Source organism: Capricornis sumatraensis, chromosome 6, assembly GCF_032405125.1.
Source record: "Capricornis sumatraensis isolate serow.1 chromosome 6, serow.2, whole genome shotgun sequence".
NCBI classification, from domain to species: domain Eukaryota; kingdom Metazoa; phylum Chordata; class Mammalia; order Artiodactyla; family Bovidae; genus Capricornis; species Capricornis sumatraensis.
In genome coordinates this window covers 78,923,777-78,935,979 of record NC_091074.1, presented here as the reverse complement: position 1 = coordinate 78,935,979, position 12,203 = coordinate 78,923,777, and the positions used below count along the sequence as shown (strand labels likewise).

General features: G+C 38.2%; 1 protein-coding gene across 2 annotated transcripts in view; it reads right to left on the bottom strand.

Annotated features, from left to right (window-relative positions):
• Positions 1-12,203, bottom strand: part of PPP3CC (protein phosphatase 3 catalytic subunit gamma) — an 81,300-nt gene that overhangs the window by 26,461 nt on the left and 42,636 nt on the right. For both annotated transcript variants that reach the window (XM_068973849.1, XM_068973848.1), the window contains exons 5-6: positions 5,808-5,953; positions 3,041-3,180 (exon numbers count right to left, since the gene is read on the bottom strand). In XM_068973849.1, coding sequence (XP_068829950.1) covers positions 3,041-3,180; positions 5,808-5,953 — 286 coding nt within the window. The remainder of the gene's footprint in view (positions 1-3,040; positions 3,181-5,807; positions 5,954-12,203) is intronic.

Below are 12,203 nucleotides of genomic sequence, written 5' to 3'. Positions count from 1 at the left end.
TGTCACTGATACACCTCATTCCAGATCAAGGACGTACATAACGGACAACCCTGGGACAGAAGGAGAGCTCCCCTACCTTCTAATTTTTTTCTTTAACCCATAAAACTCATAATAATAACACAATATCAAAACTTTTCTTAGTATCTTGATATTAAAAAAGTGTTAATACCAAAGCAGTGTGTGTGTGCATACACGTGTGTGTGTGTGGTAGGTACCAACAACTGCATAGGTGCTTTCTGAATGGCAAATACCCAATAGGAGGACTAGAGGATACAAAATTATCCCAGAGTTATCCAAGTGTTAATTATTTAATTTAGGTTTAGTCTTTGTTTCTTATTATGTTCAATAAGTTTTAAAACAGGTTGCACATTTATTCATGTGGTATAAAATGGAAAGATACAAAAAGTTCTACAGTGAAACGTCTCTCTCCAGCCTATCTCTATCTTCCAGTTACTCTGGAATCATCCAATGTCCGTGATTTCTTTGAGAGCCCTTCAGAGATACTTTACTCAGTTTCAAGCAATTATACACACACACATGCATAGCCCCCTTTAAGAAATGTTATCAGATGGTACACATAGCTTTTTCGTAGGTCTTTTTTTTTTCTTCACTTTATATTAGTGATTATTCCAATCAGCATATAAAGGATTTGTTTTCTTTTTTTCATTTTTAAAAAATATTCTAATTGCATCGCCTGGTATATTCCTTTGTCAGGATGTACAACCATTTATTTAACTAGTCTTCTATTGAATGTTTAGGTTGTTTAAAATCCTTCAGCATAAACAATGCAGGAAGCAAAAACCTTGTACATGCATTTTACACATTTTCAAGTACAGTGGATTCCCAGTACTTGCAGTAGCTATGTTCTATATAAAGTTGCTGCAAAACTGAATGTCAGAACACTGAACTCCTAGGGGAAATGCATGGTTAGGGTCCAGTAAGCCTCTGGTCACAACATTTTCATAAACGAATCAACACATAACCTTGTTTTGTATGTGTTTCTGTGCAAAGACACCTGATTTGAGATATAGTGTGGATTCATTAACATGGGACTTATGACCAACAGAGCCATACTTATTCCTGAATGAAACTTATCTAACACACCACAGCATTCTGGCACATAAGAACACTAGACAGCACTTCAGTACTATGCTTGGGGTGATTTTAAACAGCAAAACACCAACAAAAATGTGGGAAATGTTTCACTAAATAGAGCACAGAAAAAATACTTGCTTACACTGTGAGAGCTGAAATAAGAAGGCAGAGCAACTGTGCCTTCAACCTCAGCGGGAACGTGCAACGGGTGACCCAAATTTTCCATTGCTCTGTACACATGAATGTCTGTGAGTGACTGGAATTGCTGAGAGTACTGACTCTGGGGTTACAAATAAAAACAAGCAGGCAGATTTGCAAAATAGAATTCGTGAATAATGAGGATCGAAGATCATGAATGATAATAGCCACAGGATTACATTTTAGAAGTAGAAATTCTGGAATAAAGGCCAAGGCCATTTATAATTGAGAGATATTGTCAAGCTGACTGTCATAGAAACTATACCAATTTATATTCTCCTAAAGATAAAAAGCTTTATGTTCTTTATTTTAAGCAATGTACAGAGAAGTAAAATTTAAATGATTCTATCATATTAGTCACTGCTAAAGTTGGCAGAATAGAATGAAAAAGTTACTTAGAAGAATGTTAAAACTATGGCAAAACTGAGGTTTCTTTTTGTGTGTAGATTTCATTTAATGAATGCATTATCTTCAGCAATTATCACAGATTTTCAGGGTACTAAATACAGATATTACTTATTGGAATTAAAAAAAAAAAGTAGGCTTCAAACTTCCCTGAACCTCCCTACTTTGGAGTGGCAAAGTACAATGAAAGCTCACATAGGAGATTTAAGACCACAATCAACTTCCAGGAAATGTCCTGGGCTTAGTTCACAATGTCCTGTTCTTTTTATATCTTTGCCAATACCAGCAGTTCCAAAAGCTAGAGAGCTTTTAAAAAAATAACAGGATTCCCTTGTCTCAGGCTTACTGAACCAGAATCTCTGAAAGAAGAGCCAAGAAATCTTTATTTTTCAAGAAGTCAACAGAGGATGTTTGGGAACAGATAATCTAGATCACCTAGAGTCAGACAATAACACTTAAGCACTACACGATGTTGTGTTCAATTGCGTTTGGTATATTACACCTATTAGGGCATAACACCTAATAAAGTATAAAAAACAAAACAAGCAAAGGAAGAAAAGCGGTTTCTTCCTTTTATTAATCAAAAAATTGAGTAGACGTCCCTGAATGACACAGATGCAAGATACCAAATATGCAATTTAAAATACTTTGATAAAGTATATTACAACTTCCTCTTCTAATTTTCTGAGGATTCAGTTCAGTTCAGTCGCTCAGTCTTGTGCAACTCTTTGTGACCCCATGGACTGCAGCACCCCAAGCTTCCCTGTCCATCACCGACTCCCAGAGCCTGCTCAAACTCTTGTCCATCAAGTCAGTGATAACATTCAACCATCTCATCCTCTGTTGTCCCCTTCTCCCACCTTCAATCTTTCCCAGCATCAGAGGCTTTTCCAATAAGTCAGTTCTTTGAATTAGGTGGCCAAAGTATTGGAGCTTCAGCTTCAGCATCAGTCCTTCCAATGAATATTTAGGACTGATTTCCTTTAGAATTGACTGGTTTGATCTCCTTGCAGTCCAAGGGATTCTCAAGAGTCTTCTCCAACACCATAATTCAAAAGCATCAATTCTTTAGCTCTCAGCTTTCTTTATAGTCCAACTCTCACATCCATACATGACTACTGGAAAAATCATAGCTTTGACTACATGGGCCTTTGTTAGGAAAGTAATATCTCTGCTTTTTAATATGCTGTCTAGGTTGGTCATAGCTTTTCTTCCAAGGAGCAAGCGTCTATTAATTTCATGGCTGCAGTCACCATCTGCAGTGATTTTGGAGCCCAAGAAAATAAAGTCTCTCACTGTTTCCATTATTTCCCCATCTAATCTTAACTGAGGATTAGCTTACCTGTAAAAATAAGAGCACCCTCGGACAGTGTTGTGGGTATAGTGTTCCAAGGTCTTTTCATTGCCATAATCCTCGGAGGGATCAGACCAAAGCAGGTCACACACTGGCCCAAAGGCTGGAGGTTCTTTAAACCTGTCTAACTAGAAGACACGCAAAAGCCAAAAGAAGAGAAATCATGAAAGCAAAAGAGCTTTTGGAAATTGTATGTGCATGTTCAGCTGCTTCTGTCATGTCCGCCTCTTTATGACCCCATGGGCTGTAGCCCGCCAGGTTCCTTTGTCCACGGGATTTCCCAGCAAGTATACTAGAGTGGGTTGCCATGCCCTCCATCTGGGATCTCCCGGCCCGGGGACTGGACCCTTGTCTCTTTAGTTTCCTGCATTGCAGATGCATTCTTTACTGCTCAGTCTCCGGGGAAGCCCTGGTCCAGGTCAAAAAAAGACCCTTACAACCATAAGACTGTATTAGGAGAGTGGGTGGTAACCCGTAAAGAATTTTCCTTTAGGATGAAAATGAACATTTAATAAATTTACATGCATAGTTTTTGGTAATAAATTTTAATTAATAAATCCCCTTACGTCCTCATCTTAAAAGTGGTGCTCATTTAATTTGAATGTGAAGTCCATCACTATGGAAACATACTATTTATGAGAAAGACTATTTCAATTGCCTAGGTGAGTCCAGGTTACCATGAGAGCAGCAAGGGTTTTCAATGGCTCTGTTCATTGCTTATCTCATTCCGGTGGAGATTTATTTTAAAGAATGCTAGTTCTGGGGTGGGGGGTTTGCAAAAGGTTTCATCCTTTCCATTCTCTGCAGTGGAGGCATTTCACTGTAAGTTATTAACTGAAGCCTCTAATCACTGGTGCTTTAGTTAACAAATGAAAACAAAGAAACAAAAGAAAGCACACGCACCAAGTGACCAGGCGAGCTGAATGCCAAGGAAAGGACCCCTACGAAATGAAAAGGGCGCTTTTTATTAACACGACTGATTTAGAATTGTAAAATTTGAGATTCACTATGTAAAACAGTGAAAGTGTCACTATGTAAAACAGTGAAAGTGAAAGTCGCTCAGGGTGTCCAACTCTTTGTGACCGCCATGGACTATATATAGTTCATGGAATGCTCCAGGCCAGAATATTAGAGTGGGTAGCCATTCCCTTTTCCAGGGATCTTCCCAACCCAGGGGTTGAATACCAGGTCTCCCACATTGCAGGCAGATTCTTTACCAGCTGAGCTATCAAGAAAGCCCAAGAATACTGGAGTGGGTACCCTATCCCTTCTCCACCAGATCTTTCTGACCAAGGAATTGAACCGGAGTCTCCTGCATTGCAGGAGGATTCTTTACCAGCTGTTTATTTAATAACAAGGCAGCAGAAAAGGCTGTGCATTGTTACTACCGTCTTACCCTGAGAATAGTAACTTTAAGTCAGAGAAAAGAGTTTTCCAAACAGAAAATTTTTTAGTTTCCGTAAAAAGAGGAAAGAGAATACCTTTCCTCTCTCTGTATGTGAGAGAGGTAAGAGAATCTCTCTCTTCATGGTTCCATCTTGGAAGTCTGTATGATTTTAAAAATTTGTCTGTTTCTTTTAGGTTGCCCTATTTGTTGGTATTTAGCTATTCATAATATTCCGTTGTGGGGCTTCCCTGTGGTTTAGCGATAAAGAATCTTCCTGCCAATGCAGGAGATGCAGGTTTGCTCCTGGGTAGTGAAGATTCCCTGGAGGAGGAAATGGCAACTCACTCCAGTATTCTTGACTGGCAAATCCCATGGACAGAGGAGCCTATCGGGCTACAGTCCACAGGTCTGCAAAGAGTCAGACATGACTTAGCAACTAAACAAGAGAATGCAAAGGCAGAGGAGAGAAGATGATGATGCAGAACAATATAATTGAAAAAAGACTGACGGCCTTTTTTCAATCATGAAGATACACAGTCCTGAAAATCACGATTACCAACTAAGGCAAGTGTAGCAATTAAACTCTACCATCTAAAAAGTCAAAGTCAATGAATTTCACAGATGAAGAGTCCTCAGCCCATCCATTTCAACTTCCTCATTTGACAGACAAGAAAATCTAAGAGGTTAAGTGATTTGCTATGGGTTACACAATTAATGGCGGCTTCCCTGGAAGCTCAGATGGTAAAGAATCTGCCTGTGATGTAGGTAAAATGGGTTCAATCCCTGGGTCAGGAAGATCCCCTGGAGTAGGGAATGGCAACCCACTCCAGTATTCTTGCCTGGAGAATTCCATGAACAGAGAAACCTGTCGAGCTACAGTCCATTGGACCACAGTCAGACACAATTGAGTGACTAACACTTTCACTTCACTATCACATAATTAATGGCAGAACAGGGACTAGAACCCTGGTTTTCTTCCTTCCTTCAGTTCAGTCACTCAGTCATGTCTGACTCTTTGTGATCGCATGGACTGCAAACTCACATCCATCGAGTCTGTGATGCCATTCAACCATCTTATCTCCTGTCCTTATTGCAACATAATTTAAAGTTTCAGGACTATATTCAAAATATGTTATGTTTCTAGTTTGTAAAAGCCAGGTTTTGTTAAAAGTTAGACATTTACTGGAAGAGATACAGGAAAGATGTTTATAGAAGCTACTGCCCAATAAAAGATCACTGGTGATTTGTTTTTCTTACTTTTAGTTATCCATATTTAATTTTTTTCAGCAATAAAGACATATTAGTTAACTGCAATAAAAAGCGAAATTAAAAGCATTTACTCCACGAGACTAATGAATGCTTACTTACTTTCCGAATGTCATCTAAACAAGTAATTTCAGGTGACATTCCTCCATGTACACACAGAAACTGCTGGTTTAAGAGGGCAGCAAGAGGAAGACAGTCAAATGTTTCCATACATGCATCGTACACCTGTTCAGAATATTTGATTCGACCTATTAAAGGAAAAACGAAGAGAAACAGAATTTATCATACCTGAGAAAGGATACAGGCCAGATGATTATAAAGCTACTCCAAAGCCATTTAATGCAGGCAAATTCAAAAAGACAATCATCTTTGTAAAGATATTTCTGAAAAGTTGTGGATAAAGGGCAGACAAAATCTCCATCTTTTTCTAAAGACAAGTGTGGCCTTGGATTAAGTTTCTAGTTCTGTTGTCCTGGAAACCTGATAAAGTGAATGTAATCAGCTGTGTCATTAGGCAACGATGTTTATGGTAAAAATTACCCAATTACCTCAGTGCTCAGTTGCTAAGTCATGTCTGACACTTTCTGACCCCATGGTCTATACCTTCCAGGCTCTTCTGTCCACGGGATTTCACAAGCAAGGATACTGGAGTTGGTTGCCATTTTTTTCTCCAGGGATCCAGACCCAGAGATCAAACCCACGTTTCCCACATTTCCCACATTGCAGGTGGGCTCCTTACCACTGCACCACCTGAGGAACCCACCCAATTACCTGGTGGAAGCTACAGCTTTGGGCATCTCTGAGTTCAGTGACTCATGAGGTATGTTCCTGGTGGGACCCTGAAAACTATGCCAATAGAGCTTTCACAGGTGATACTGGCACTTGTGATGCATGAGGTTTCTAAGGCAGGGTGGCTCCCTAATCTGTCCAGTGTGAATACTGTTTCCTTGCACCTGAGCTGTGAGTAGCAGCAGACTGGGGAAAGGGAGGCAAAAGGCAAGAAACCTCTGGACTGAGGCATGTGCTCTGTACTCCCAAGAGGACTACTCCATGGAAATGGACACCTGGTGCTGCCTTCCTGGGTTGTGCTCTTTAGGATGGATGCCAAGCATCCATGCCCCATGGTCTCTCATTCAGTCTTGACTATTTTGTTGGTTCTAAAAAGCATTACTGGCGGTGTTGAAAATATATAAATAGAAACTGAAATTTTAGGAGTCATCAATAGAATGTCAATAATAGTTTTGCTCAGGATTTTTAAGGTCTTTAAGCAAATTATGTCCTATGCTGTTTTAGGTAAAAACATTCATCTTAGTGAACTGTATTTTAATGTGGTGGTCGTTTTGAGGCTACAGAACAGCAACAAAAATACTCCAGTGGGCTTGAGAGTTATCTAGTTGTGATATATAATAGTTGAGGTCATGAGAGGTCATGAAAGAACAGGTAATAGTTAAGAAGTTGGAAGAGGGCTTCCCTGGTGGCTCAGATGGTAAAGAATCCTCCAGCAACTCAGGAGACGCAGGTTTAGTCCCTGGGTTGGAAAGATCCCCTGGAGAAGGAAACAGCAACCCACTCCAGTATTCTTGCCTGGAGAATTCCCTGGACAGAGGAGCCTGGTGGGCTACAGTCCATGGGCTTGCAAAGAGTTGGACATGACTGAGCAACTAAACAATAACAAGTTGGAAGATGGCTTTAGTTTAAAGAGAGAGCAAACATCTTCTTCTTTGGCCTTGGGTTCAAAAACCCAATATGCTAGGAGGTGCATATTGGTAGACACTGCCAGAAGTTGTACAAGCAGGCAGCCCTACAGAACTGTGAGCTCCTTTTCCTCTTCCACAATTTCATGAAGATCACACAGAGCCCACAAGGGCCCAGACAGCAATGCTATAGCAAGTGAGTCAGACTATCCAGCTGGTAATTATTTCTGTTTAGTGCCATCCTCTAATCTCCATGCTTTTATTTATTTTTTTGAGTTGGTAATGTTTCCATTAGCTGCTTATTGTTTTATTTTTTAATATAAATTTATTTATTTTAATTGGAGGTTAATTACTTTACAATATTGTATTGGTTTTGCCATATATCAACATGAATCAAGCATCAGAGTTCAAGTATCAGAGCCTGGTCCTGGCAAGGCTTTGGGGAATAAAATGAAGGGTGATGGGTCCAGATGTGGGTCAGAGTGCAATTCCTGGGTGGCAGGAATGACTGGAGAGAGATTCCTGTAAACCAGTGGACCACTCCTCATCCCTGAAGGTGGATACTGTCCCTTTACTGCCAATACTGATTAGGATTTGAGGACATTATGGGAGTCTGTGGGCTCCTTTAGAGACTTTTAAAGAATTCTGTACTACCATAAAGGCAATTAAAATCTATTTCACAATATATGCTGACTCTATTACAACATCCAAGTTAACAAGAGCCATGTCTTCTACATCTTTGTATCTGCTTGCAATTATATCTTTCTATTCTCCTTTGCATCTGAACACTACACCTTTGGCTATTTCAAAAGTAGACCCAGAAATAGCCATAAAAAGTTTTGAAGGGAAAAAAGGCAAGGGAAATAAAGCCTTTCATTTGTGGCCAGTGATTTACTTTTTCTCTTGTAAATCCATGGAGCCAGAGTTCCCCTTGTTCCCAACATCAATAAGCAATTCCTTTGTAAGAGTCCTAAGGGTGTATATAGGCAGGGATTTTAATTACTTATTAGTTCATGCTCCAAACACCATTTTACACCAATAAACTGCCTTTCAACCCTAAGAATGACTCAGAACAATTCCTTAGCCTATTTCCAGAAGCATGCCAAGTCTGAAGAAAGAAATACAGTGTCTTAACTCATTTTGTAAATTGAAAGAGGAAGTCACGAATCAAACTAAGCACACAACCAAAATATGAATTACAGAATGTTATCATTTTTATGTTCTTAAAGTTTTTGAATAGGTATATAAACACCAATTCTTCTTTTCTGAGGGGTTAGACTGAAGATGACTTAGTTTAACTGCATTTTCTATGACGGATATATAATTTTTGTATAGTAATATTTATTATATTATCTTTATTATTGTTGAAGGCTCCCAATGTTCCTGTGCCACCTTAAACACAGTGGAGTCTGGAACCTGACTGCCTGGACTTAAACCTCAGCTCCACCACTTACTAGCAACAGTACTTTGGACAATTACTTAACTCTGTGTCTTCATCTTCTCATCTATAGTATGGGCCTAATAACAATACCCACCTACATTACAAGGTTGCTGTGAGGATCAAGTGAATTCACATATGTAAAATGCTTTGAAAAATGTGTGGCACAAAGTCGGTACTATATAAGTTTGGTTTTTTAAAAAATATTTACTTATTTATTTGGTCACACCAGGTCTTAGTTACAGCATGCAGGATATTTGAGCTTCATTGTGGCATGCAGGATCTTTAGCTATGGCATGCAGCATCTAGTTCCCTGATTGAAGCCAGGCCCCTGTGCATTGAGAGCACAGAGTCTCAGAACCTGAACCACCAGGGAAGTCCCAGTAAGTGTTAACCAATAAAATTACCTTATTTTATCCTCAGAGAAACTCTGAAGTAGGTACTATCACTGACTTCATTAAAAAGTTGAGGAAACTGGGCTCACTTGTCCAAAGCTGCAACTAGTAAGTAACAGAACTAGAACTTGAACCTGTTCACGGCTCTTAACATGATGCCATACTCCTTCCAGTCTTTATTTTTAAGTTAAATATTTAGTAGGAGAATCTAAAGAGCCAAATATATAGTTACCAAAGGTTAAACGAGCTGAGTGTTTTATTTTCATGATAAATTGTAAGGTCCATCCCATAATGAAGCAAACGCGCACCTCGGTCACAGGATCACACTGTTAACAAGTTCTAACCAGTATCAATAATAGAACATGAACAAAACAAAATTCTCATCAATATTCTTTCAAAGTAATTTTGAGAGTCAACACTATTTGCAAAAAACCATGAATTGCTCTAAACAGTGGTTATATATATTTGTTTTAATTTTTATTTGCTTTCTTTTTTTTTTTTAAAGGTAATAGGTTAAAAAAAAAAGGTTCAAAATTAGTGTGTCTTTCCCCTCCTTTAGGCAACTAGTTTTCTGGGTGTCTTTATAAGATATTTGATGCATATACATGAAAATATGTATATTTCCCTTTCACAACAGCCTTTAGTTTTTTACATAAATGTAGCATATATACACGGGTGGTGACTTAACAGCGGCAGCAGCATATGTACACTGTTTTCACTTGCTTTTTGGACCTCTTTTTTCCTGGTTGTAATGTGCGGCATGTTGTATCTTAGTTCCCTGACCAGGGGTGGAACTCAGCCTCTCAGCAGTGAAAGCATGGAGTCGTCATCACTGGTCCATCAGGGAATTCCTGTTTTTTGGACTTAAAAACATATTCTGGAGATCACGCCACATCATTATATGAAGAGCTTTGTAATTTTTAAATATCTATATAATATTTCACTTTATGGATATAACACAATCTAAGGACACCAATCTCTTGCTACTGTAAATAATGCTTATTTAAGTAATGAACAATGGCAAACAATATTTGTTTATCAAAAAAAATAAACTTGTCATAACAATACTATTTTCATTAGCAAAATTATAGGAGTTTCTGGAACGTCCTGTAATTTTACTTAATGTTTACACATCAAAAAAAGGCCCCTGGAAAAAAGAAATTAATTTACTTAGAAATTTGAACCCAGAGCTATGAGATAGAATCATAAAACCACTAGGTTACTTGCTTTCTAAATATTATAGCAATAAAGAAATGTTTTTGCAAAGATAAATAATATGTCAAAAATTAACTGTTATACTTTGCTACTCAAATTATCTCTGAAAAACTTAACTCTGGATTTGAAAGAAATTTTAAAAATATCTGCAATATAAAGCACTTTAAAACCTGATATAATAAAAGCCTCCACCTGCCCCTTTTGGAAATATTAACAAGACTGCAGCTACAAAATTTGGAACTAAGCATCACTTGGCAGTAATTATAAGTGCTGATTCTAAATGCCACAGTGTCTCTATAAGATCAGCTTATCAGTAAAAACACTTGTGCAAAGCAGCACACATGCTCTTTCCTTATTTAGGAAAAAAATTTGAAACTGTACTTGAATTTGTGTGTTTATCCCAAGATTTATTTACATTTCAGATGCAGTGTTAGAATGAAACAGGAGTATGTTGGTAGATGAGAGAAAAAAATGTGGTTTAACTAAAAAAGCATGTGAAAAGTAAATAAAAACCTGAGATAAGAAATTCTGTGCAAAATGACACATTCAAAATGTTTCCCAAAACTATTGTTGTATCTTCTAAAAATAGCCTTGAACCAAGTATACTCATCAAAAAAAGCTCTGAACAAAACAGAGGAAAAATTAGATCTACCTAAAAAACCCTGAGTCTTAATTCAAAGGCATCCATACACCTCTTTCTTCATTTCTTGTATATTGCTAAATATTGGGCATTCCAGAGCCTTTGTGAATTGCTTAATATGAATTGTTTATTTTCCCAGGTAAAGAAATAGAGACATAATGAGAACCACTCCAGCACTTGGCTTAGAAAAACAATGCAAAATATTTCCAATTTTTAAATCACTTAATGAAGTGGTTCTCAAATGACAAACAGTAGATACGTGCCAAGCCTTTGTAACAGGTGTTCTTAACTAGCAGTGTGCTACAGAATCACCTGAGATGCTTTAAAAACTTAAAGATTTCAGTCCCAGTTGGATAATTTGAAAGTTACCCGTTTAAAACCTTGTTATAATATTAACAGTTACATAGTGGTGATGAAAAGCTAATTCAAGGAATCTAGGGGAAGACAAACAATTAAAAGTACTAATCTTCCTGATCTACAGAATCACCTGAGATGCTTTAAAAAGTTGAAGATTTTGGCCCCAGTTGGATAATTTGGAAGTTACCAGTTTAAGACCTTGTTATAATATTAACAGTATTACATAGCAGTGATAAAAAGCTAATTCAAGGAGTCTCGGGGAAGACAAACAATTAAAAGTACTAATCTTCCTGATCTAACTCCCCACAGGTAATCATTGTGACCAATTATTTCTGCACCTTACATATTTGTAATTTACAAAGGCAATCACACTATACATGTTCTGCAGATGGCTTTGGTCACCTAACAACATATTTGAACATCTCTTCATATCAGGACATCTATATCCACCTTGATCTTACAACAGTTGCCTAGCATTCCACTTTTTAGATGTATTATCCCTTATTTAAGCAGCTCCTTACTGACATTTGCTTCCCTGGTGGCCCAGGTGGTAAAGAATCTGCCTGCAATGCGGGAGACCCAGGTTCGATCCCTGGGTAGAGAAGAACCCTTGGAAAAGGGAATGGCTACCCACTTCAGTATCCTTGCCTGGAGAATTCCATGGACAAAGGAGCCTGGCAGGTTATAGTCCATGGGGTTGCAAAGAGTTAGACATGACTGAAATGACTTAGCACACACATACAGGAGCATGTATGGAAG